The sequence below is a fragment of the Myotis daubentonii genome, chromosome 14 (assembly GCF_963259705.1).
Source record: "Myotis daubentonii chromosome 14, mMyoDau2.1, whole genome shotgun sequence".
In the NCBI taxonomy this organism is placed as follows: domain Eukaryota; kingdom Metazoa; phylum Chordata; class Mammalia; order Chiroptera; family Vespertilionidae; genus Myotis; species Myotis daubentonii.
Genome location: NC_081853.1, coordinates 58,557,377 through 58,582,448, shown reverse-complemented (window position 1 = coordinate 58,582,448; position 25,072 = coordinate 58,557,377). Strand labels below are relative to the sequence as shown.

The window sequence follows — 25,072 nt, the reverse complement described above, 5'->3', positions numbered from 1 at the left end:
GGGCGCATGGAGAGGCGGAGCAAGCCACTGTCTGTCTGTCTGTCTCTCTCTCTCAAAATCAATAGATTTAAAAAAACTTTTTAAACAAATAAAACTCAACCCTCCTTTTGACTGCTAAGGCCTGGCAACTCCTGTTACCCCCACGGCCTCCCTGACAGGACACCTGTGCATGCAGCTGCCTCCGGTGTGTCCGCCACCCCCACCCACAGAGGCCCACGGGCACTGGGATGCACCAGGTCCCAGCTCAGCGTCTGTGTGCCCAGCCCCCAGTGCCCTAGGCAGGAGGGAACTGACACTGACTGAGTGAAGGGATGAGTGCGTTACCATTAGAGTGAGCTGTCCAGCCTGGCGTGCAAGGACCCATATCCTGGCACCACTTCCCACCCCTGCTCTCCCCACGGCCCAGCCTCCTGCCTCCTCTGACGCCCCCCCCGCCCCCCAGCTCAAGCCCCTTAGAAGGCAAGGCCCCTGTCCTTCCCTGTAGCCCAGAAGGGGGGGGAGCACAGCCGCAAGCCCCCGTCAATCGCAGCCCCTCTCCCTGCGGGTTTCTGCCCTCGGCCCCTGGCCCCTGGCTGTGCTGAGCCCGGGTGCCCACACTGTCACTGTCGCCCCACCCACACCCCATCTGTGGCAGACACAGGGCGCCCACAGAAGATGGTCCTGAGCAGATGGGGGTGTGCAGGGGCTGGACCCGCTTACTCCGAGTCGGGCGACAGCTCGGAGATGCTGTGGGATGTCGCCGAGCGCGGCGTGGACGGCCCCAGCGCGGAGGCCGTGGCGGAAGGCGTGGCCGTGGTGTGGGGGCCGGAGGGCGAGCTGGAGGACTGCACGGAGGAGGAGAGGGCCGAGGAGTTGAAGGAGGCGAGGATAGAGGAGAGGATGTCCAGCTGCTCGGTGGAGGGGCCGCGGGCCGGGTCCTCCCGGACTCGGAGCAACTGTGGGGGGGGCCCCAGGCCTTCCCGCGAGGGGTGCCGGCTAGGCACCTGGTCCAGCCGCTCCCCTGAGTTCGAGCTCCGGGACAGAGAGTCCAGGGGCCGGGATGGCAAGAGGGGGTCCCTGGAGAGCTGCCGCTGGGGAGACAGGGGCCGAGGCGGGGGCGGTGGGTCCGGGTCCCGGGCGCTGTGGGGCGGGGGCAGCGTGCGCAGCCACTCGCAGGGCGCGCCCAGGTCCAGCGCATCCCGTGACCGGAAGCGGCCGGCGGCGCCGGGGCCGTCCCGGGGCGGCTGCCTCCGTGGCAGGGTGCTGCCCCGGTCCCTGGGCTCCGGGCGGCCGGCCGCAGCAGCCAGGCGCTCCTGGGAGCCCGGCCGACTGAGGGCGCGCAGCAGAGGGCCCGGGGCCTCCTCCAGCCGCTCGCGGCTCAGCTGCCGCCGGAGGAGCAGGTCCAGCTGTTCGCGGGAGGAGTAGCGGCTGGCCGGCTGCGAGAGGCTGCCCGAGCCCCCGGCACAGATGCGGCCGTAGGAGGCCGCCGGCACGGCGTGGTGGCCCAAGGTGGCTGCGCGGCACCAGGACAGCTCAGGGGTGCCACGGGGCTGTGGCACCAGTGGGCACGGCAGCCGGTTCTTTAGGATGCCTGGGTGGGAACAGCGGGGGACAGGATGTGTGAAAGGGAGGCGGGGACTCCCCGGGTCTAGGGACATGGCAGCCCTGGGGTCCCTGTGACACAGGGTTGGGGCAGAAACCCCTGGGAGAGGCGCAGAGGCGGCTTCTGGGAGTTCCAGAGGCAGCTGGACAGGGCCAGCGGGGAGGCGGTCATCGCCTGGGCCAGGACGGGACAGCTCCCTCGTGCAGGGGTGGAGACAGGCCGCCCCCCACCAGGTCGGGGTGGGGGCAGCCCCAGGTCCTGGTGATGCTGACAGGGTCAGAGGGCAGAACCCCTGGGCTGGGGCAGGGCACTCCCAGGGGTCTCTGTGGTACAGGTCAGGGCAGGGAGCCCTTGGGTGGGCGGGACCATCTCTCAGGAGCTCTGAGGCCTGAGGCACAGGGGCCCCTGGGGCTCGCAGGACGCAGATGGGGTTGGGGGAGGACCCCCGGGCTGGGGCAGGAGGCCCCGGGGTTTCTGTGGTCCACACCAGGGCGGGGCAGGCAATGCGCAGCCATGATGGCATCCCCAGGGACTGTGGTGCAGCACAGGGGAGTGGAAACCCCCAGATCGAAGCAGAGGGAGCACTCAGGACCCCATGGAGCAGTCTGGGTTGGGAGGGTGGAACCCCGAGTCAGGACATGGGGTTCCCAAAGTACAGGCCAGGCCAGGCTCGCACCTTTCCTCTGGCGCTGGGCCCGGCCCAGGCAGGTCTCGTCGCCGCTGGTCAGGGCCGTGTCCGGCGGGTTGTTGTTGGCCGCGTCCTTGCTGGTGTCCAGCCCCAGGCGCCTCTCGGAGCCCCAGGCCTGCAGAGCGCAGGGCGCAGCCTCACACTCGCCCAGGGTGGGCCAGTAGGACAGGAGGTCATTGCCGTCCACATCTGCAGAGCCAGGGTCGTGACAGGACCCGGTGGTTCATGACCCCTGCGGCCCTGACTCTGACCCCTGACCCCAACGGCCCCTAAAACCCTGGCTGTCCTGTGAGCACAGGTGCGAACGGGAGGCGGCTCTCAGAGGTCCATGAGCCTTCGGGGCACTAATGCGCCCTCCCTCTCAGCTGGAGGTGGACAGAGACGGGGGAACCTGATGCTGAGAGAGGAGCCCCCACCCCAGGGAAGCCAGGGGCTGGAGAGGTGGCGTGTCACCTAGAACACCCTGACCCGCTCTCCGGCCACGGAACACACCAGAGGCGGGAGGGGAGAGGAGCGCCGGCCCAGCAGGTCGGGCCCAGGAGTCCTCGGGGAGGGCGGTCCCTGGGTCACACCCAAGTGGGACGGGGTGTCCTGGTCACCCGGGGGTCGGGGGGCCCCGTCACCTTTGGGGTGGCTGAGGAGCCTCTCGCTCTGGGCGGCCCGGCAGAGCGGACGCTGGAAACGCCCCCGCGGCCGGCCGTTGTCCTCGCTCTCGGAGGACGGGATGGACAGACTCCTCTCCTCCTCCAAGGACAGGTCGCTGTCGGAGTCGGAGTCTGCACCTGGGTGGGAGGTCAGAGGTGGGAGGCCCAGCGTTGTCGTGGGGAAAGGAGGGACTTGGGGAGCCCTGGGGTGGCCCCTGCAGGAAGGAAGGGGCTGGGGACCTGGGGCCTGGGAGAGGGTGAGGGGCGGAGGAGCAGAGGGCTGGGCCTTGTTAGGAGAACAGGGCTGGGTGCTGGGTGCCCGCTAGGGTGGTGACCTGGGGAGCTGGCGGCTGCAGCCGCGGCTCCCAATTTGGGACAGAAGAGAGGGGAGGCGGGGAGAGATGTGTCTCCCTCCTCCCCGCCCGGGCCCCCACCTCCGCCGGCGTCTCGATGGAACATGGCCACGTCCAGGTCTGTGGGGCCGGCGTGAGCCTGGAGGCTGTGGTCAGTGTGGTCCGCAGCCGAGCCGTGTCGGACCAGGACGCTGTCCCTGGAAATGCACCGCCCCCCCCGCCACCGCCCTCCGTTAAAGCGGGGCGATGGGTGCGCTGGAGGCCGGGCGTCTGCGTGCCCGTGGATGGCTCCCAGGGCACCGGGGTGAGGCAGGAGGCCTCGGGACGGAGGCGCCACAGAGGCCCAGGGGGCCCAGCTGGGCCCGGCAGCGCCCACCCCGGGAACGCGGGCTGGTGGGAGCTGTGTCCCTCCGCTCACCTGAGGCAGCCCCGGCCCCGCTGGCTGTCCTGGTCCTGGGCCCGGCCGGAGCGGGCACTGCTCACGGAGGAGACGGTGGAGGCGCCCAGGGTGATGCGGATGAGGCCGCTCTCCTCGAAGAGGGCCGTGTTGTTGTAAACCCCAGGCCCCTGCGGGGAGACAGGGGGTGAGCCACCGAGAGAAGCCTCGAACCCTGGCCTCCCGGCCCCGAGGGCCTCCTACCGTCCCCGGCGCGGGCCTGGCCTCCTCGGGCACCGGCTTCCTGCGCAGACAGGCGGGCGCCCAGGCGGCCCGGGCGTCGGCATCCAGGACACAGAAGAGCAGCAGCACGGCCAGGCCCTGGGGCACGAGGGTGGCGACTTCAGTGAGCGAGGAGGCCCCGGGCCAGCCAGGGCGTCAGCCAAGGTCCACGGGACACGAGGGGCGAGTCGGGGAAGGTCAGTGTGGCCAGGAGGCAGGCGGCCAGGAGCCCCGGTGTGAGTGAAGGTCATTCCCGGCCAGTACCCACCTGCTGCCAATGCCCGCCCAGGAGCGGCCCCGAAGCTCCGTCAGGCCCGGTGACAGGGCCACCAGCCGTACCTGGAGCCCGCAGAGCCCGGCGTGGAGGTAGTGGAAGGCCAGGACGCTGTGGTTGACGGCCAGGAGCCCGAAGAGCCAGGAGGCGCTGACCAGGAGCAGGAGCAGGAAGGCGCTCCGAAGGGTCCTGCGCAGGAGCGTGGAGGGACACGGGACACACGGAGTCACGCGGGAGTCACATGGGGCTCGTGGAGGGACACGGGACACACGGAGTCACACGGGGCTCGTGGAGGGACACGGGACACACGGAGTCACACGGGAGTCACATGGGGATCGTGGAGGGACACGGGACACACGGAGTCACACAGGAGTCACACGGGGCTCATGGAAGGACACGGGACACACGGAGCCACACGGGGCTCGTGGAGGGACACGGGACACACGGAGTCACACAGGAGTCACACGGGGCTCGTGGAGGGACACGGGACACACGGAGTCACATGGGAGTCACATGGGAGTCACACAGGGCTCATGGAGGGACATGGGACACATGGAGTCACACGGGAGTCACACGGGGCTCGTGGAGGGACACGGAGTCACACGGGGCTCATGGAGGGACACGGGACACACGGAGTCACACGGGAGTCACATGGGGATTGTGGAGGGACACGGGACACACGGAGTCACACAGGGCTCGTGGAGGGACACGGGACACACGGAGTCACACGGGGATCGTGGAGGGACACGGAGTCACATGGGGATCGTGGAGGGACATAGGACACACGGGAGCCACACGGAGTCACATGGGGATCGTGGAGGGACAAAGGACACACGGAGTCACATGAGAGGCAGCAGGGGGCCAGGCAGGGGGCACCCGGGACGGGGGGAGGCGGGGATTCACACAAGAACGCGGAGGTGTCAGGAAGACGCTGGGGGATATGAGGGGCCAGGAGGGGACGTGGGGAACCACGCAGGAAGCGGCATGAGAGAAAACAGGGAAGAACATGGGCGGGAACCCATGGGCAGGAGGCCCAGTGAGCCACCGGGCCAGGCAGACTGGGGAGGCAGCAGGGCCAGAGCACGTGTGTGGTCAGAGCGTGTTGCGGGCACCAGAGAGTGACTGCAGCCCCGGGCAGGCGGCTTCCCCCCCCCCCCAGAATCTGGAGCCCAGGCTGCACCGGGACTGTCCCGGGACCCCAGGCCCCAAGCAGGAGGGCGAGACCCCCCGGACCCCCAGGCAGCCAACTCACAGCGCAGACGTCTTCTTGGCCTCCCTCTGCCCGGAGGCGCAGGGCGCGCGGGCAGCCAGGAGAAACATGGTCCCGCTCATCTGGACCCACCGCCGGACATGGGCACCCGGGCAAGGCCGAGAGAGACAGAGACGGTGAGAGACAGAGAGAGACCATGATTCACGGGGGGGGGGGGGGCAGGGGGGAGGGGGACAGACCCAGAGAAACACACACACATGGTACAGAGACCAGAGACAGACGGGGAGCCGGAGGGGACTGAAAGGTGGAGGCACAGGGAGGCAGAGGCGGGGAGCAGCCATCTCCGACCCCCGCCTCCATCTCCATGCCAGCTGCATGGGGACCAGAGGGCCGAGCCAGGAAGCCTGCAGACTGCCACCTGGCGCCCCGCCCTGGCACCCCTCACCTGCTGCTGCCCCACCCCCAAGCAGAGCACACAGGCGGCACCGAGCGCAGGGCACTCACCACAATGACAAGGACGACAGGGCCTGCAAAGCTCCAGATGAGGGGCTCGTGGACCGAGATCCAGCAGAAGTCGGGGTTCCCGTAGCCCTCAGGGTCCAGGCCAACGGCAAGGCCTGGGGCGGGGGCGGGGCAGGATGGAAGGGGCATGTTTTAGAGCCCCTGAGCCTCGGAGGGCGGGAGAGGCCAGGATGGCGAGCAGAGCGGTCCTCCCAGAGCAGGTGGCATGGGGGCCGAGGTTGGAGTCACGACTGGGATTGGGGGCAGGGGCAGGCCCGGTGATGGACAGAGGTCAGGGGTCACGGCCTGGACGGGCCGGTGGGCAGGGCGCTCACCCAGCAGCACAGCAGGCACGCCCCAGCCCAGGGCGTGGTAGAAGCGCATGGCGCCGCGGTCCACGTTGCGGGGCTCGACCTGCACGCGGTAGAGGTGCAGCCCCTGCACCAGGAGCCACGCGAAGGTGCTGAGGAAGAAGTAGTGCAGGAGGATGGCCACCGCGGTGCACGCCAGCTGGAGGCAGGGCGGGCGTCAGGATGCTCCGGCCCGCCCGCCTCACGCCCGCCCGCCCACCCGCCGCTGACCCCTACACCACAGCACCTGCCCCAGGACCCGGCCCCACACCCCGGCCCGGCTGGAGCACCTCTGACCCTGAGCTCTGGCCCTGGGCCTTCCTGGCCCGGCCGAGGTCACCGGGACTCAGGTCCCCTGACCCTGACCCTGCACCTGGTTGTGGGTCCTGTGGATCCCCAGCAGGAAGAGGAGCTCGGCCACCCCCAGGGCGGCCGCCACGTTGGCATGGATCCTCCGTGTGTTGGACTTGAGGCTGCGCAGGCTCAGCAGGAGGGCGGCGGTCAGCAGCAGCGCGGCCACCGACACGGCCACGGCCACGTGCGTGAACACAGCCAGCAGCTCCAGGTCGCCCTCTAGCCGCTGTGGGGACAGGGGTGGCCGTTGGGGTGCTGCGACCCCTGCCCTTTGACCCTCCCACATCCTCGGGGCCCTGAACACAGTTGCACCTCACGGGGGGAGGCGTCCATGAGGACCCCGAAGGTGCCCGTCCGGCTGCAGCGACACCGTGCGTGGGACCCGTTCCTGGACACCAGCTCGCAGTCCCGTGCCGTCCACACTCCGTGCTGGTCCTCCCTGCGGCCACGGGCAGTGAGACCCACCAGCGGCTCCGGGGAGGGCCCCGTCACCGGGCAGGGGTGAGAGAGGGCAGGAGGGGCCCAGGGTGTCTGGAGTTGGGGAGCAGCATTCTCGGGGGGCTGGGTGCACAGGGGCGTGAGTGGGGGCCCCGGGGTCAGGCCGGCCTCCCAGGGGCTAACAGGGGCCCCAGGGCTTCCCGCGCGGAGGTCCTCACGGGCCAGGCGGGTCCCACTGCACGCAGATGGCCTTGCTGCGGTTCGCCGTCTGCAGCAGGCGGAACTCCAGGCTGATGGGGGCCTCCAGGACGCCCCGCAGGAAGCTGCGTCCGTGGAAGACAGCCACGCTGACCACCGGGGAGTTCATGACGGGGTGCTGGGGGAGCCTGAGGAGACACCCGCTTGGGCTTGAGCGCCGCGGCCGCCCAGCCCTGGCTGCCCGCCTCAGGTCCTCGGCCACTCATCGTGGCTGAGCCCCGTCCGCGAAGCCCCTGAGGATGCTGTCCTGAGACCCCTTCAGCCTCTGCTGGGGTCACGGTCCCCGAAAGGGCAGGTTCTCTCCAGCCGGGCTCCCCGGCGGCCTGTCTGCTGGCCTCTCAGCCAGGCTGCCTGATGCCCTGGCTCCCGCCCTCTGCCTATGACCATCCCACCGACACCCACAACACGCTGCGGAACCAGGCAGAACCAGGCAGGTGGGCCCGGCCCCGCGCTGTGCCGAGAAGCAGCCGTGACCAGGAACCCGCTCGCTTGCCCACCAAAACGGGGTTGGGGGGCCAGGCTGGGCAGAAGCTGCAGGAAGCTCAGGGTGAGGGGCCTGGCATCGCTCCCCCACCCCCGTACCTGGCGCCCTGGCGCTCGGCCTGGAACTGGGCAGGGAGCAGCCCCCCCAGCGTGCGGTAGACCAGGAGGGTGACGATGGAGGTCCCCGGCTCCGGCTCGGGCTCCAGCGCAGGTGGCGGGGGGGCCACGCGTGCAGAGCTAGAGTTTTCCACGCTGCCGCCTGTGGGCAGGTCTGCCAGGGCAAGGGGAGGAGCCACTGTCAGTGACCTCCGCCCCGAGCGCCCACAAACCAGCTCTCAACCCCACCCTGCATCCCGCGTGGGCCTTCCCTCCCTGCGGGTCCAGAACTAGCCTTGAGGGGACATGGGCCGCAGGGTCAGGCCTGGGAAGGTTGGAGGTGGCAGGAGCTGGGAGGCGAGTGCTGCGGCCAGGGGTGGGGGGAGGGCTGGCGCGGGAGTCTCTCTCAGGGGACCTGGCGGGGGCACGTGGGGTCTGGCTTGGGGAAGCAGGACCCGGCCCAGGGGTCACCCCAGGCCCTCACCGTCATGTGGGGACAGCCGCGGGGACTGGGAAGGCAGCAGCACATGGGTGTGAGGGTCCCAGGCATCCTGACCACGGAACAGGTTGCTATGGTAACGAGGGTAGCGACGGGTGCCCCGGGACGGACTGGGGTGCTCCATGCGGTCGATGCTGAGCACTGCCCAGGAGGAAGAGGGTGAGGCCGTCAAGGGTCCCTCCCCAGGCTGGGGTCCCGCTCCTTCCTGCCCACACCCAGAGCCTCCCTGCTACCAGCGGAGCCCAGCCCTGCTGAGGGTGGCAGCCAGCGCCCAGCCCTCAGACCCCAGGTCCTTGCCCTTCTGCAGCCCCTGCCCACCCCCCACCACATACTGATGTTGGGCGTCACCAGCCCCACAGGATTCAGGTACGTGAGCTCCATGTTCCTGGCGAGCGTGGCCGCGTACTCCTCCAGGTGCCGCACCAGCCCGGCGCTGCCGGGGGACCCCCCGGGCGCCCGCCGCCCCAGCGCGGCCCACAGGTCCCCCGTCTCCGGGGCGAGCAGGGCGGAGCCTGCCCACAGCAGATTCTGGGAGGAGGGAGGAGAGCGGGCTCAGCCAGGACAGGCTGCGTGAGGGCAGGGCGGGCGGAGGGGTCTGGCCAGGGCTCGGGGGGCCCCAGCAGGCAGAGGGTGGGTCTGGGACTGGGGGGCCGGGGAAGAGGGAGCTCAAGGCCTTCCCTTCCCCAGGGCCAGGAGGGCCTGAGCGGGGACCGGGGCTCAGAGTCCAGGGCCAGCGATTGGGGGAGAGCACAGGGCACACCCACCTCGTTGAAGCGGGCGTCCTGAGTGGCCGTCAGCCCAAAGCCCTGCTGGTGGCTCTCAGAGGCCAGCAGGTGGGCCAGGAGGCGGGCAGCGACGCGGACATCTTGGCTGAAGTAGTGGTCAGTGTGGCCGGTCACCTCCCGCAGCCTCTGAGCCAGCTTCTTGGCCTCCACGGTGTCCAGTGCTGTCCTGTTCAGCTCCAGGCCATCCAGCTGCCGGGCAAAGATGGGGTCCGAGGTCACTGGGTCCCTCAGGCCTTTCTCCAAAGCCTCACAGGAAGGGTTTGGCCAGATTAAAGGGCACCCAGGGAAGGCTGGGGCCAGGGATGGGTATGGTGTCTGGGCCAAGGGACGGGCACCCAGGGACGGGCACCCAGGGCTGGGCACCCAGGGAAGGCCTGGGCCAGGGATGGGTATGGTGTCTGGGCCGAGGGACGGGCACCCAGGGACGGGCGTGGGGTCTGGGCTGACCACAGGCCTGGGGAGACTGAGGCCAGGGCCGGGCAGGTGTTGAGTGCAGGGCATCGGCCGGCGGCCTCACCAGCAGCGTGAGCTCGCGAAAGGCAGGGGAGGTGCAGTTGAAGAGGTCGGGCTCCAGCCAGCCCTGGTCCTCATCACAGAGCCGCACGGCAGCACCTGGGGGCAGGCGAGCCCTGGTCAGGCCTGGGGCCGGGGCACCTTCCGAGGAGGTAGCCACGCACCTTCTCCCGTCTCAGAGGAAGCTCTGAGTCAGAGACCAGAGGACTGCCCGTCAGGCCCTGGACGGAGCAGCCCAGCCCCAGCGCAGGCAGCCCAGCCCCCAGCTGCTGCCAGGCAATTCCTGAGGGTCTGGCCATTCTGAACCACCAGCGATAAAAGGTAGCACGAGGGCAGGCCTGTGCACACGTCCGCACGCACATGCACACACAGGCCAGGAAAGGCTCCCAGGCATGCGGCCCAGGGCACGCACGCATGCGCACACACACCCCAATGCTCCTATCTGCACACACACGTGTGGGGACCAGGACAAGCACACACACACACATACACACACAGGCCAGATTCTCCAGGAGCACTTTGTGACCAAACTGGTGAGGGTAGAAGTTTCCACGCAGGTTTTAACTGCCCGGGCATGGCTGCTGCCGTCTCTCCTTGTCCATGAGACTGGGGCGGGGGCCGTATAAGAATGACCTGGACCACGAGGGAGCTTGCAGCCATCAGCACAGGGTCCTCTCCCCCCAAGACAGACTCACAGACACGTGCGCAGGCACAGAAAGACACACACATGTGCATGCACACGGATGATCTCTGTCCAGCCACTGCAGGGACCTCAGGCAAGGAGGAGGGTTTGGGGGAGACCTCAGGCCGTGGGGAGGAGCCTGTAGGAGCCTCGAAGGCGGAACTCAGGCAGCAGGGACACAGGTTCCTGCAGGGACCTCAGGGCCTGAGGAGGTGGGAGGGGCAGCCAGAGTCTCCAGGCATGGGGAGGGTCTCTGAGGACCAAGGGCAGCAGAGAAGGGGCCCCGGGACCCCAGCAGTCAGGAGTAGCTTTCAGAGGCCTCAGGCAGTGGGAGGGGCCTGCAGGGGCTTCAGGCAGCAGGGGGATCTGCGAAAGCTTTGGCAGTGGGGGGGGCAGCGCACCTGAGCAAACACGTACCCCTTACCTGCACCCCGCAATCCTGCCCAGAAGCCAGGAGAAACAGACGGAGGCTCAGTGAGGTGGGGGAGGGACACGGAACCCCTAGGAGGCAGTGAGGGGCCCGCCTGAACCCTCCCCGCTCCCACCTCTACAGGAACCAGGCCGCCCGTCTCAAGAAGAGGCGGCTACCGCAGGCCAAGGACAGGCCCCCCCTCAGTAATGCGCCTGCTCTGAGATACTCACCCAGGGCCCCCCGGGGACAGGGCACTGAGGCCAGAAGGCCGAACTTGGTCTGGGGCCACCACACACCAGCTCGCAGCGACTTGGGGCAGGCATCATACAGCACTAAGGAGACAGGGGGCACTGAGCCAGGGGCCAGGAGCAGGGGCCAGTGACAGCCTCTCCCACGGCCCCTCCGCCACCCAGCCCGGCTCACAGCCCGCCCCTCCCCGGCTGGCCTAGCGGATCGGCGGCAGGTCACCAAAGCACTTGGCCTGCTCACCTCGGCAGCCGCTGGCCGTCACCTCGGCGAAAGGGCTGTCACAGCCGTTGCACTGGCGGCCGAGGGCGCCCGGGCGGCAGGGGCACTGCCCACTGTGGGGGGCGCAGGAGCGCGAGGTGGAGCCCACGGGGTAGCAGTCGCAGGGCAGGCAGGCGTCACTGCCCCGGGGGCGGTAGTGGAACTCCTGGTTGAGAAGGGGTCAGGGCCTGAGGTCAGAGGTCAACGCTTGCTTGGGGAAGAAGAGCCCAGGACGAAGGGTCGAAGGTCGAGAGAACAATGCTCACAGGCCAGAAGGAAGCCGGGCCTCAGTGAAACTTAAGGGAGGGGTCAGATGTCAAGGACAAAAGACGGCACTTAGGTCACAGGACGGGTAAAGGGTCAGGGCCTGAGTCAGGGGGCAGAGGTCAGCAAGCTGGAAAAGAATCACAAATCATGGCTAGGGAAGAGTTCCAAGGCCAGGGGTCAGGGGCCGTGCCCCGGCACACCTTGCAGTGGCACCGCCCGTCAGTCTTGTTGCAGTTGGGGTCGAAGCCCTTCTGAACGTCACAGTTGCAGGGCCCGCAGGTCGGGCTCCCCCACCAGCCTCGCGGGCATTGCTGGTCCATCCTGGGGGTGCACAGCCGGTGAGATGCCCCGATCTCTCAGCGCCCTCCTAACGCCCCCAGGTCCTCCCTGATCTCGGCCCCTGGCCCCCTACCTGTGCTCACAGTGCTGCCCGAAATAGCCATCCACACAGTCACAGGTGTAGCCGTGGGGGGCCCCTGGGAGATGCCGGCAGGACCCCTGGTTCTGACAGGGGTTCAGGAAGCAGGCGTCCACGCAGCCCGGGCCATAGTAACCTGCAGGTCGGGTCAGAGCTCAGGACACTGACCACAGGGCACGGGAGGGAGCGGCGCCGTCCTCGGCCTCCTCCTCCCCCTCCAGGCTCTCCAGGCCCCCGAGTCTTCATCAGCCCCCCAATCACGCCCCGCCCGGGCCCTACCTGGCCAGCATGTGCAGGAAAACGTCTGCCAGAGGTCGCGGCAGTCCGCGTGGGGCGGGCACGGCCCAGACGCACAGGCGCTGTCCACGACACAGCCAGGTTCCACGTTCACTCGCTGCGCGGGGGGGTGCAGGGCTGGGGACCCCAAAGGCGTGGAGCCGAGCCACACCCCCTGTGGACACAGCTGGCCTGATGACCCCTGACATGCAGCTCCCGACCCGACCCGACCCCATGTCCCTAATTCAGCCCAGGGGCCCCTAGTGTGCAGCCCCTGACACTGACCTCTAAGGGCCCGTGACCATCGGAGCTGGACTCTCGCCTCCAGCAGCACAGAAAGGCTTGACTTGTCTCTGGCTCAGCCCCCCGCCCCAGGTGAACGCAGCTGCTCAGGTCCCCAGGCCCTGCTCTCCCCGCTCACCCCGAGGCCCAGGTCACCCCGTGCTGACCCCACCTGGACACAGCCGACCAGCCCCGGAGGAGCCTCCTCTCCGCTGCTGGCAGGCAGGCCTCCCACATGGAGTCGCTTCACTTTCAGGCCCTGCAGCTCGCTCCCCACTGCCATGGTGTCCTGCGGGAGGGGCAGTCAGCACTGAGGAGGGAGAGGACCCCTACCCTACCCCCCGAGGCCGTCTTGGCCTTGCCCTAGCCCTGCACAACCCTGCTCTGCTCCTCTGTACCAGGGGATGGCCTGAGTATGAGGGACCTGCTGGAGCAGGGGGATGGGTCAGGAAGGGTTCAACTGGGCTCAGCCCTGGCTGCTGTGGCCCAGTGGATAGAGAGTCGGCCTGCGGACTGAAGGGTCCCGTTGGATTCCAGTCAAGGGCACATGCCCCGGTTGCGGGTTCGATCCCCAGGAGGGGGCGAGCAGGAGGCAGCCAATCAAAGATTCTCTCATCACTGATGTTTCTCTCTCTCTCTACCTCTCCCTTCTCTGAAATCAATAAAAATATACTTAAAAAAAAGAGCTGGGCTCAGATTGGCCCTTTCTCCTGGACCAGAACAGACCCTGAAATCCCACAATTTGAGCTGGGAGATGGGGCTGGCGATTAGAAGGGTTTCCCAGAGTCCGGCAAAGTGCTGACTACCCAAGACCGGGCCAGAACTCCGGGAGCCCCCCTGCCATGAGGAGGGCTGCGGGTGGGCTCGGAGCAGGACAGGAGGGGGTGGGCGCGGGGGGGGGGGGGCGGAGAGAAGCTGGACTAGAGGCGGGATCAACTGGTTGGCAGACTGAGAATGGACGACTGCAGGGTCAGAGGTCAGACCTGGAAGAGGCTAAAGTCCAGCGAGACCATGAGGACATGGTGGCCCCGCCGGCCACCTGGCTCCTCCTGCAGCTCCAGCCGCAGGTCGTGCCACCTGCCGTCGCTGACGGTCACCTGGTCCAGGAGGAGGTGGGCAGCACGGCCCGAGCCCCGGCTCACCGTCAGGGACAGCAACCCCCGATCCAACTGTGGGGAGAGGCACAGACCTGGGTCAGGAACCCCGTTTGGCCAGGGCTGGGCGTGTCGGGAGGTGAGGCCAGGGCGCTCAGAGGTCGAGAACACCAGAGGGTAGAACAGCAGGGCAAGACTACATCGGGCACACAGGCCCTGCGCCCAGGGCCACGATGCTGCCGGAAGTGGGTGAAGGAGCAGAGGTCAGGCCAGGGGGCGCTGAGTGGGGCAGCCACACAGATGCCCTGCGCCTGCGGAGGATGCCCCGGTGGGAAAGAGGGTCGGGGGCCGGGGGCCAGACGCACCTGGCAGAGGAGCGTGCTGTGCGTCCCGGCCTGCACTTGCATCAGGACCCCCTGCGCCGCCCGTGTCCGGAACGCCAGCCCCAGGTACCATGGCACAGACACAACCACGTCATTCCCGAAGTCCCAGCTCAGGGTGCCGTTGCCGCGGAAACGGTGGGGCTGGGCCATGGCTGCGGAGACGGAAGGGGCAAGGTCACCGGCCCCCCCCAGGAGCCGAGCCGGCCCTGCAAGCCCCCCGGCCCAGCCGCCCACTCACGGAGCCGACAGTCTCGGCCGCCGAAGCCCACAGGACAGTCGCAGCTGAAGCCCCCCCAGCGCTCTGCGCAGCGGCCATGGTTCTGGCACGGGTTCGAGTCGCAGAAGTGGAGCTTGGCCTGGCAGCCTGGGGGAGGAAGGCACGGGGAGCGTATGAGACGAGGGGCACAGCGCGGGCAGGACCTGGGGGTCCACAGGGACCGCGAGTGGCCACGATCTCAGCCCCAGGTCCCGCGGGTGGACCTGGACGGAGGCGGGCCCGTGCAGACCCTGTGCAGGCCCGTTGTGGGAGCTACCGGAGCCGTGCTGGCCACCAGAGGAGACCGTGAGCGGGGGAGTCACTCGCGGCCCCGCCCCACCCGAGGACAGGAACGCCTACCTGCCACAGTGCCGTTGTTGGCCACGAAGGCCGCCATGTCCACTTGGCGGCCATCAATGTGCAGGTCCCGCATGCAGCCGACGAAGTCCTTGTGGGACACGGGGAAGTTCTCGGGGAGGTTGGGGACACCCCCCAGGAGCAGAGGGCCTGTCAGGTCCAGGGACCTGGGGGTCAGGGGTCCAGGTCATTGCTGGGACTGGAGCCAGGGTAGGGTTGCTCCTGGGGGGAGGGGGTCATAGGAGGTGTGGGGGTAGGACTTAGAGGGCGAGGTCATTGAGGAGGCCTGGCTGGGGGAGCTGCTGGGGCCTTACTTCAGGTGGGGGCGCAAAGGAGCTCATGATGGGCAGAGTCTGGGGGGAGGGGGGAGAGCGGGCTCAGGGTCAGGATGAGAGAGCGAGGCACGTGGTGTCTGGGGTGGCGGAGGGAGAAGAGGTGAGGTGGGGTCTCAGGGTCCTTGTGGGGAGCGGAAACCTGGTGGTCTGGGGAAGGGTGGGAGCTTGGCGGGCGGGAGTGCGAAGTGGGGTGTGTGACAGGCTGGCGGGCTTTGCCCAGCAGAGGGCAAGGGGGCAGGGCTGGGCCTCACTTCTTGGAGCTGGTCTGCGTGCCAGCAGCCGCGCACGAGTAGTTTCCGATCTCAGCTCCAAACTGCAGAGCCACGGCCACGTCACAGTCATCCACGCTCAGCACGGCCACCTTGTCCTTGGAGGGGCCCTGAGCTGCCCCCAGGGCATCTGTCCGGGGCTAGAGACCCAGGCGCACCGCTCAGCAGGGCCCCCGGGGGGACCCCCGAGGGGCAGGACTTGGCATCCGGCTCCCCCCCACGCCCAGGCCGAGGGGATGCCCACCTTGTTGTAGTATCTCAGGTGCACCGTGTGCCACTGCCCGTCACTCAGGCCCCCTGGAACTGTGGGGCTGACCACCGTGCTGGACTCACCTGTTGGGATGATGCGTGTGGGGGTTGACCCCCCCAAGTCATGTAGGCACAGCCACCCCCAGGGTGACGCTGTTGCATCCGATCAGCCCACACACGGTGACCACACTGCTGCACCGGAGTGCCTGGGGCAGACAGCAGCACGCACCCTGGAGACGGACTCTCCCCGGAATCAGGTTCTCACCGCTCTGCGGCCATGGAGGCGGGTGTGCAGGTCCCTCAGGGGGTTGGGGCTGCACTGGCTCCCACACACGTGCACCGCTGCCCACACCCCCCGGGGCACCCACCTGTGGAGTAGGTGAGCCGCACTTGCCCAGCCACGATCTCCAAGGCCAGGAAGTCGTGCTTCTCGTTCAGACGCCCGTTGTAGAAGAGCAGCCCGCTGGGCTGCACTGTTGCAAACCTGGGTGGGGGTGGGCAGGGCGAGTCACAAGCCACACACTCCTCGCACCCACCTCGCACCCACCATCCCTGCGACAAGGCTGGCGGGGAGGGAGCCCAGGCTGGGGTAGGAGGAAGCGGTGAGGGAGGGGGCGCTGCAGAGTGACCGCCCGGGCAGGGCGGGGAGGGGCGGCAGGAGTCGGAGGCGGGGTCGGGCAGTAGGAGGGACGCGTGGAGGCCGCAGGGGTGCGGGGCGGGCACCTACGAGAGGGACAGCGTGAGGTGGAAGCGCTGCCGCAGGCCCCGGAACATGACAAACGAACTGGGCGGGAAGGAGCGAGCCGACACCTCGCAGCGCGGGCCCTCGAAGGCGCCGCCCGCCGGGCACTGGCAGCGGAACCCGCCGTAGGGCCCGTCCGCGCAGGTGCCCCCGTTGCGGCAGACGCCGGGCACGCAGCGTCCGGCCTCCGTATCCAGCTCGCAGTCCTCTCCTGCGGGTGGAGCCGCGGTCACCACCACTCCAGGCCCCTCCGCCCCCGCTCCCGAGGCTCAGGGCTCCCAGGCGGGTTTCAACGCCTCGGAAGGGTCTGGCGCTTAAGTGACACGCCCCCGTCTGGGCCGCCCACCCAACCACGCCCAGCCACTGGCCCCGCCCACCCAGCCTCTAACCACGCCCCCTGTCTGGCCCCGCCCACCACAACACCGCCCAGTCAGTGGCCCCGCCCCCGATTCTAACCGCACCCTCTGTCTAGTCCCGCCCATACCTAACCACCCCCAGTCAGAGTCTAGCCACGCCCTTGATCTGGGCCCGCCCCCACTCTGACCAAGCCCCGTGGTCCCCGCCCCTCCCACTACAACTGACGCTCACAGCCCCGCCCCCCGGCCTGGCCACGCCTCCTTCACAGCCTCAGCCCTGACCGAGGCCTTGGGTACCGGTGGCCCTTGACTCCCCCAGGGCCAGGCTCACCAGCTCTGGTCCCACCGCGCCCCGCCCGTGCCGGTTCCTTCATCCCCGTCCTCCCGGCACTGTGGTCCCGCCCTCGCGCTCTGCCTGAGGCTCCCGGGCCTGGCCGGCCCCAGCCCCGCGGGCGGGCTCACCCGTGAAGCGCGGGCGGCAGACGCACGTGTAGCCGCCCTCCCGCCGCGCGCAGGCGCCGCCGTTGCGGCAGGGGTTGGAGTAGCAGAGGTCCAGCTCGGTCTCGCAGAAGTCTCCGGTGAAGCCGAGCGGGCAGCGGCAGCGCAGGCCGGCGATGGGCTGGATGGGGCGGAAGAGCGTGGAGGCCGAGGCCAGGAAGGGCGCGGACGAGTCGAAGCGCAGCACCGACACGCACTTCATGTAGTTCTCGCAGGGCTCGCGCAGGCACACGTTGTCGTCGAAGGGCAGCACGTCGAGCAGCGAGCGGGCGGCGAGCGCCGCGCGGCGCACGTACAGCTGCTCCTGCAGCTCCTCGGAGCTGAACCAGGGCCCCGCAGCGCCCACCCCCGCCCCGCGCGGCGCCAGCGCCGAGAAGCTCACGTTGAGCACGGCGCCCCCCACGTCCGTGTCGTTCTGGATGTTGAAGATGAAGACGTCCTCGGCGGGCGTGGCGAGCACCGCGGCCACGCCTTCCAGGAAGTGGCCCAGCAGCGGGGACAGGAAGCGCTCCTGCCACATGTTCTCGAGGCGCACGGTCAGGCTGTTGGCCAGCAGCTCCTCCGTGATGATGGCCACGCGCAGCACGCACTGCGCCGTCACGCTGTGCAGCCCGTCTGCGGGCGGGGGAGGGGCAGGGTCAGCCTGGGGTCAGCAGCGGCCCTCCCTGGGACACAGAGGGCTCGGGCCAGTGACTGCCCAGTGCGCTGGCCCCCGAGTCAGCAGGCTGACCTGCCAAGGGACTCGTGACCACTGTGGCCCTGGTGGACCCAGCTCTCCCTGTCAAGGGGTCAGCAAGTTGCTGCTTCCTCTCGCCTCCCTCCAACACAAGGAGGGGCCTGGGCCAGGGACCAGCCAGCAACCCTCCCCACCCAGTGCCCGGAGGTCGGCAAGCCACTCCTCCAACAGAACGCGAGAGAGTCGGAAGTGCAACTCACCCTTGCCCAAGTTATCCTAGCCAGCAGGCCACCCCACTCAGGACACTGACCACCCATCCTCCCCCACCCCCAGCACTGCAGAACCAGCCAGACACCCTCCAAAACACAGAGGCTTCTAGGTCAGGGGTCACCCATCCCTATCTCTGTCAGCAACTGCTTTCCCCTGGCCCAGGCCCTGTAACCCCTCAACCCACCCCCTCAGGTCAGTCAGCTCCCTCGCACCAGGAGGGTTGTGCACCCCAACCTCTCCCACCCTCAGCAAGTTGCCCATCACCCCAGACCCGGGTCCTTCGATCTCAGTGGCCCCCCGGAAATGAGGATGAGGGGCTTATACGCCTGTCCCCAGACCATGGCACACGCTGGTCATGTGCCAGGCCCCAGCCACTACCCCCAGCACATGGTGAGGGCTGGTGGGTTGGTGCCTAAGCTGAGTGCTTCGGCAGGGCCAGGACCAGGCCCCACACTGCAGAGCGGACGCCAGGACCGCCTGTCTCCGGCCTCCGCAGCCTCCAGAGCCTCCCCACGGCAGCTCCCAGGAGGGGCTCTGACACCCGCTGTGCGGACGGGAAGGAGGCAGGTGGGCCTCTGCGTGTTTTCCCAAAGGGCAGGGCCTGGTCAGTCCCTTGGATCGTAGCCAGGCCAATGCGGCCCCCTCTGCCCGAAGCTGCCAGAGTACGCTGCTGTTTCTGACCGCTAAACCACTGGCTCCCCTCTCCCGCACGGAGGGGTGAGGGGCAGAGTGGACCCAAAGGAACCCATCTTCTGGACAGGGGTGTGGTGCGGGCTGGCTGGCCTCTGCCGGCTTTTCTGTGACCTCCAGACCATTCACCCAGGACCTCCAGCCTTTGGAGGGAGGGGCCATCCCTGGGGTAGTAGCTCACTCTTTTTTCTGTAGAGACTTCCCAAGAGCCTAAGCAGGGACTGTATGAACCTAACCTGTGAGGCCTATGGCAGATCCCGGGCGGTGCCGGGATTCTTAGAAGGCACGGAGATCCCTCTTGGGTTTGAGGTGCCCTGTGGAGCCCCGGAGGCCAGGACAAGTCACTTGCCTGCCCCCACCCCTTACCTGTGACGGTCACCAACATGGAGGCCACCAGCGGGCGGTTGTTGTCCAGCTTGCGGCTGAGCCGAAGCTCCCCGCTGGTCTGGTTGACCACCAGCAGCTGCAGCTCGTTGCCGCGCTCAAACGAGTAGAAGAGGTGGTCGGAGACGTCGGGGTCGTACGCTGGGATGCGCCCGATGACGCCGGAGGGGAAGGTGTCCGAGCGGTTGGACACGTAGTTGTTGAAGAGGATCTGGAAGTTGTTGAGCACAGGGCTGTTGTCGTTCTGGTCGACGAGGCGGACGTGCACGGTGGCCCGGCTGACCAGCGGGGCGGACGTGGCCTGCACCACGATCACGTACTCCTGGCGAGCCTCGTAGTCCAGGTCGACGAGCGCCGTCAGCTCCCCGGAGAAGATGTCCATCTGGAACAGCTCCGGGATGTTCCCCTCCACGATCTGGTACATGACGTGGGCGTTGGGGCCCTCGTCGGGGTCCGCCGCCGTGATCTGGGCCACCACCGAGCCCACGATGCTGTTCTCCTTCACCCGAACCTCGAACTCCTCAGCGGGGAAGACGGGGGCGTTGTCGTTCACGTCCCGCACGGTCACCTGGATGCTGACCGGCGTCCGAAGCGGAGGCACGCCTCGGTCCACAGCGTAGGCCGTCAGCGCGTACACTGGCCGGGCCTCCCGATCCAGCCGCCTCACCGAGCGGACGATGCCCGAGGTGGGCTCGATGGTAAAATCCCCATCCCCATCTTCCCCGTTCTGGAACGTGTACTGGACCCGGCCGTTGGCGTGAGCGTCCCGGTCAGTGGCTGAGATCTGCAGGACGCTGGTGAAAGGCGGGGCGTCCTCCGAGACCAGCCCCGTGTAGCGGGGGGCCACGAACTGCGGGGCGTTATCGTTCACATCACCGACCGTCACCTCCACGTAGGTGGTGTCCGCCTTCTGTGGGATGCCGTTGTCTCGCGCGGTGATGGCCAGCGTGTAGGTCACCTGGTCCTCGTAGTCCAGCGGGGCCTGCAGCGTGATGGCCCCCGAGTCGGCGTCGATGCGGAACTGGGGCAGGTGGTCCTCCAGCAGGTAGGTGATGCGCGCGTTCTCACCCACATCGTCGTCAGAGGCGCTGATGACCACCACGGTGCTGCCCACGGGCCGGTCCTCGTCCACGCTCACGGAGTAGTGGGCGCTCTGGAAGACAGGCCGGTGGGTGTTGGCGTCGGTGATGTTGACGTGCACGTAGCAGTGGTCATGCAGGGCCCGGTCGGAGGCGGTGAGCACCAGCCTGAAGTAGCGCTCCTGCTTGTAGTCCAGGGGCAGGGCCAGGGTCACCAGCCCCGCCCCGCCCTGGGTGCTGATGGCAAAGCGGTTGCGGGTGTTGCCGCCCGTGATCTGGTAGCTGATGGCACTGTTGGCATCACGGTCCACGGCGGTCACGCTGACCACACTGGTGCCCACGGCGGCATCCTCGTTCAGCCGCAGGTGGTACTCCTTCGTGGTGAACTCCGGCCGGTTGTCGTTCACGTCCAGCACCGTCACCGTGACGCTGGCGGAGGAGGACAGCGCAGGCGAGCCATGGTCTCGGGCCTCCACCCCGAAGAAGTAATGCTCCACAGACTCGCGGTCCAGCGGGCCGCTCACAGAGACCCAGCCAGTCGCACTGTTGATGACGAAGGGCGTGTCGGGGGCCACCCCGGTCAGCGCGTACTCCAGCCTGGCGTTCTCCCCGTGGTCTGCGTCCACCGCCTGGATGTGGATGACCGAGTGGCCCAGGGGCGCGTTTTCCAAGACGGACACCTGGAAGGGCGTGCTGACAAATATGGGCGCGTGGTCATTGATGTCCACCACCTGGATGCTGGCCAGGCCCGTGTTGTTGGACAGCGGGGGCCGGCCGGCGTCCTGCGCCCGGATGCGCAGAGCGTACTCGCGTTCGGTCTCAAAATCCAGCGGGGCCATCACCTGGATCTCCCCCGTGAGGCTGTCGATGGCGAAGTGGCCGCGGCTGTTGCCGCTGATGATGTTGTAGTGCACCAGGCCGTTGGCGTCCTTGTCGCGGTCCGTGGCCGTGACGCGCAGCACCACCGTGTGGGGGCGCACGTCCTCGCGCACCTGAGCCACGTACCGCTTCTCGCTGAACTGCGGCGCGTTGTCGTTTTCATCCAAGACGGTGATGTGCACACGCACGGTGGCCGAGCGCGGCCCGGGCTCCTGGCCCTGGTCGCTGGCCTCGACGACCAGCTCGTAGCTCTCCATGTGCTCCCGGTCCACGCGGCCGCTGGTGCTAATGAGGCCCGAGCGCGAGTCGATCTCAAAGGCAGCGGCGGCCGCGGCGGCGCGCGGAGCGAGCGGCTCCACGAAGCGGTAACGCAGGTTGGCGTTCGGGGGCGCGTCGCCGTCGGTGGCTCGCAACTGCAGGATGGGGTAGCCCTCCTCCACGTTCTCGCGCAGCGTCTCCCGGTACTGGGACTGCTCAAACACCGGCGCGTGATCGTTGCGGTCGGCCACCGTCACGGCCACCATGGTGGTGGCCGAGAGGCGCGGCGAGCCGTGGTCCTGCGCCGTCACGCGCAGGTAGTGGCGCTCCATGCTCTCGCGGTCCAGCGCGGCCTCCGTGCGGATGAGGCCGCTCTGCGGGTCGATGCTGAACAGCTCCAGGGAGCGGCTGTTCATGAGCGCAGCCAGCGAGTACACCAGGCGCCCCGCCTCGCCCGCGTCCGGGTCCTGCGCCGCCACGCGCAGCACCGCGGTGCCCGCCGCCTGGTTCTCGGGCACGAGCGCCTGGTAGTTGTACTGCGGGAACTGCGGGTGGCGGTTGGCGGCGCGACGGGGGCGGGCCCGGCTCGTCAGGGGTGTCCTCCAGGGGCCGGGCGGGGCCGGGACCCCCGGGCGCAGCGGGGGGAAGCGGCGGCGGAAGAGGCCGCGGGGGCGCATGCGCTCGGGCGCCGACCCGGGAGCTGTCCGGTCACCACGCGGTGCTGAACCCGGCGCGGGAGCTGTCCTGGCCGTGCGCGGTGCTGAAGCCGGGCCCGCGCCAGGCCCCGCGGCCCCGGGAGGACAGTCCGCCCGGGAGATCGTCCTCTCGGCTCGGGGGCCCAGGATTCTCTCGCTTTGGCCCCTGCGCCCCGGCACCCACAATTCCCCGCAGCATCGCGTGGTTCCCACTTTTTGGGGGGCGCTTCTCCCAGCATGCCTCTGGGGCCGAACCAGAAGGTCCGAAGGGAAGGGCAAGCTGTTCGCTGGGGCCGGGACCCCTGGGGACGGAGCCTCTGGCGACAAACTGTCTCTTCGTGATGGTCCTGTCCGTCCGCAGGCGGGAACCTCCGGGCGCCAGCATAACGGAGACCCCGGGCCCTGGCCGGCCCCTCGCCCGCGGCTCCCGGGTGCCTGGCCCCCGTATTCCGCCCCCAGCCCCGCATCCGGTTGCCCAGGGGACCCTCGGCCACTCTGGGCGCTTGGCTTCCCCCCTCGGAGCCCCACGAAGACAGGCTCCCCAACTCCCGGGCCAGGCTCCCCGTCCTCCCGGGCACCGGGAGACTCGGGACAAAGAGCTAAGGCCCCGCCACCGACCCGCGCCCCGGGCTCCGGGGCAGCAGCCACCTCCGCGCCCCAGCCGCGGCCCCCGGCGCCCCCCAGCTCCTCCCGGCTGAGAGGGAACAAAGAGAGGAGCAGGAGCGGGAGCAGCGCGGCCGTCGGCCCCCTGAGGCCCCACCGCGGCGGCCGCCTCTCCATCGCCCCCCGCCTCCCCACTCGGCCTCCACCGTCCCCCGCCCTGGTCCGGGCCTGGGGCCCGCCCCGCCGCTCGGGCCCCCTCCCGGGCCCCCGCCGCCGCCCCGGCCCCGCGCCGCTCGGCCTGTCGCTCCGCGCCCCCGCCGCCCCGCTCCGGCCACCATCTACTCCGCGGCCGGAGCCCCTGTGGAGTGCGGCCCCGGGCTCGGCCGCCCCCACCGCAGCATCCCGGGCGCCGCCGCCGCCTCCCGCCGCTCCAACATGGCTCCCGGCCGCCGCGATGGTTCGTTCCGCCTCCGCCCGAAACCTCGAACCCGGTGGTACAGGCCGCGGCGCATGGCAGCTCCGATCGCCGACGCCGACGCCGCCATCTTTACTGAGGGCAACGCAGAGGCGCTGCCCGCGGTGCTGAACGGGCGCGGGGAGCGGCCGCTGTGGGTGCAGCCTCCTCGCACGTGGGCTCCGCCCTCGCCCGCCTCCCTCCTGACAGGGCGAGGTCCCAGCTCCCTCTCCCACCCTTTCTTCCTCTTTTTTTCAAATGTAACTTTATCCCCTCCCTTCTTCCGCCGACAGGCCTCTGGTGCCCCTTCCCAAGCCCCAGTTCCGAAGCTCGTTCCGGATTTCGGTGAGAATGTGTGACGCAGTGAGCGTCCTCAGGACCCTGGGGCGGGGGTGTTGGGGGGCGATGGGGGGGAGCTGGGCACCAGCAGCCTGAACAATAGCTTTAACTCTTCCATCAGCGAGTTTTAAATCATGAAACGTCGCGACTGTCCACCTCCTTGTGTGGAGCAGGAACGGGAGGTGACCTGCCCTGCCCGGGGCGGGAGCAGAGGCCACCCCTTCCCGGCCTTGACAGCCCCCCGCAGTCTCCGGCGCTGGGGGATCCCCCACCGGAGGCTGCACCCCTCTCTCCGGGGCACGGACCCCAGTGCTCCGGGATGCCCCGTGGAGGCCGGCGTGGCCCCGCGGCTGTAGGCCCGGCTCCTCGGATCCCGGCTGCTCCTCCGCTGAGACCGCTTTAACCGCTGACGGGACTAACGGAAGCTCAATCCTCTCCCGCCGTACAACCCAGCTCTCCTCCGCCGGGCCCCTCCGGGCGCCAGCGGGTACCGTCCGGCCAATGGGCAGGCGCAGCGGAATGGACGTCACAGGACAGCGGGGCGGGGTGGACGCCGAGCGCGAGCGCCCCGATCAGAAAGTCTCTTGGGCACAACGTGAGGCTCTGCCCGCGACGGGACGCACTGTCCGGGCCCAGGGCGCTCCGAAGGCCCCAGCGGAGCCGGGAAGACACTCGGGAGCCGCTCCACCAAGTGGCCTGCAAGGGCAGCAGCGACCACAGCCTGCAGCGCCCGGTCAAAGGGTGTGGGCGCCCCAGGACCGCGGCGGGGGTCGCTCTAGGGCCCCGGACACCCAGGGGTGCGGCTCCTGCTTGGACCCAGCGGAGAACCCCTGCCCAAGGCCTCTTGCCCTCCCAAACGGTAACTATGACATCACCACCAGCCAATCAGACGGCGCGCTCGTTGGCCTCTCGACTCCTTCGCTTCCGGGAGGCGGGGTTCCCGGGGTTCCCGGGGTTCCACCTCCCGAGCGCTTCGCCTGGCTGGGCCCGGAGGCGGGTGAGCTCCAGCGGTGCTTGGCCCCAGTCTCTGCACCTGGGGACCCCCTGCGGCCGGAGCTTCCCCGGATGCAGGTCTGGGTCCCTAAGGGCGTGAGTGTGGAGCGTCTGCGTCCCTTTCAAACAGAGCGGAGTCCCCTTGGGCAGCTGGCGGCGGCCTCTGGTCCTCCGGCCACCGGACCAGCGTCCCTAAGCGCCAGCACTGGTCCAGGGGGCACAGCCCGGCCTTGTGTTTCGGGAAGAGAACCGGTTCTCTGCCTCCAGCTCCCAGGAGAAAGGGGCGGGCTGGAAGCCAGTGCCTCCAGGGAGAAGAGGGACCAGGCTGAGACTTTCCCTGGGCCAAACACGGCGTCAGCCCCTCCTCCGTCCAGGTGAGGCTCTGCCCAACCTGCTGGGAGCGGGCGGTGAAGGGAAGGACGCCCACCAGCCGCCCCTGCTTTGCTCCCAGGGGCTCCCCGGCCAGCGCTCTCGCCTCCCAGGGCCCCGTCCCTCGCCCGCTGCGCTGCTGCATTAGTCTTGGTGGGAGAGGCCCTCTGCCTTCCGCATCCCGATGAGAAAACAAAGCTCGTGACCGGAAGTCACAATATCAGGGATGATTCTGAATGTGTGGAACCATCTTGGGCAGCCCTGGCTGGCGTGGCTCTGTGGACAGCGCATCGGCCTGTGGACTGTCCGGTCCC

At 68.8% G+C, this 25,072-nt stretch overlaps 1 protein-coding gene across 4 annotated transcripts in view; it reads right to left on the bottom strand.

Annotated features, from left to right (window-relative positions):
- Positions 1-23,461, bottom strand: part of LOC132215894 (cadherin EGF LAG seven-pass G-type receptor 3) — a 36,687-nt gene extending 13,226 nt beyond the window's left edge. Inside the window, exons 1-35 of one of the 4 annotated variants that reach the window (XM_059664837.1) lie at positions 19,072-23,461; positions 17,034-17,684; positions 16,201-16,426; positions 15,842-15,957; positions 15,469-15,557; positions 15,207-15,364; positions 14,624-14,787; positions 14,246-14,371; positions 13,990-14,159; positions 13,514-13,699; positions 12,703-12,819; positions 12,252-12,423; positions 11,967-12,108; positions 11,755-11,875; positions 11,270-11,453; positions 11,011-11,112; positions 10,793-10,807; positions 9,691-9,785; positions 9,153-9,362; positions 8,721-8,916; positions 8,374-8,529; positions 7,893-8,064; positions 7,271-7,438; positions 6,927-7,053; positions 6,634-6,840; positions 6,246-6,420; positions 5,914-6,026; positions 5,452-5,531; positions 4,265-4,388; positions 3,908-4,024; positions 3,686-3,834; positions 3,349-3,464; positions 2,894-3,052; positions 2,259-2,459; positions 700-1,570 (exon numbers count right to left, since the gene is read on the bottom strand). In XM_059664837.1, coding sequence (XP_059520820.1) covers positions 700-1,570; positions 2,259-2,459; positions 2,894-3,052; positions 3,349-3,464; positions 3,686-3,834; positions 3,908-4,024; positions 4,265-4,388; positions 5,452-5,531; positions 5,914-6,026; positions 6,246-6,420; positions 6,634-6,840; positions 6,927-7,053; positions 7,271-7,438; positions 7,893-8,064; positions 8,374-8,529; positions 8,721-8,916; positions 9,153-9,362; positions 9,691-9,785; positions 10,793-10,807; positions 11,011-11,112; positions 11,270-11,453; positions 11,755-11,875; positions 11,967-12,108; positions 12,252-12,423; positions 12,703-12,819; positions 13,514-13,699; positions 13,990-14,159; positions 14,246-14,371; positions 14,624-14,787; positions 15,207-15,364; positions 15,469-15,557; positions 15,842-15,957; positions 16,201-16,426; positions 17,034-17,684; positions 19,072-22,780 — 9,884 coding nt within the window. In that variant the 5' untranslated portion in view covers positions 22,781-23,461. The remainder of the gene's footprint in view (positions 1-699; positions 1,571-2,258; positions 2,460-2,893; positions 3,053-3,348; positions 3,465-3,685; positions 3,835-3,907; positions 4,025-4,264; positions 4,389-5,451; positions 5,532-5,913; positions 6,027-6,245; positions 6,421-6,633; positions 6,841-6,926; positions 7,054-7,270; positions 7,439-7,892; positions 8,065-8,373; positions 8,530-8,720; positions 8,917-9,152; positions 9,363-9,690; positions 9,786-10,792; positions 10,808-11,010; positions 11,113-11,269; positions 11,454-11,754; positions 11,876-11,966; positions 12,109-12,251; positions 12,424-12,702; positions 12,820-13,513; positions 13,700-13,989; positions 14,160-14,245; positions 14,372-14,623; positions 14,788-15,206; positions 15,365-15,468; positions 15,558-15,841; positions 15,958-16,200; positions 16,427-17,033; positions 17,685-19,071) is intronic. The other 3 variants (XM_059664840.1, XM_059664839.1, XM_059664845.1) reach the window with 3 other exon arrangements.
- Positions 23,462-25,072: the final 1,611 nt, after the last annotated feature.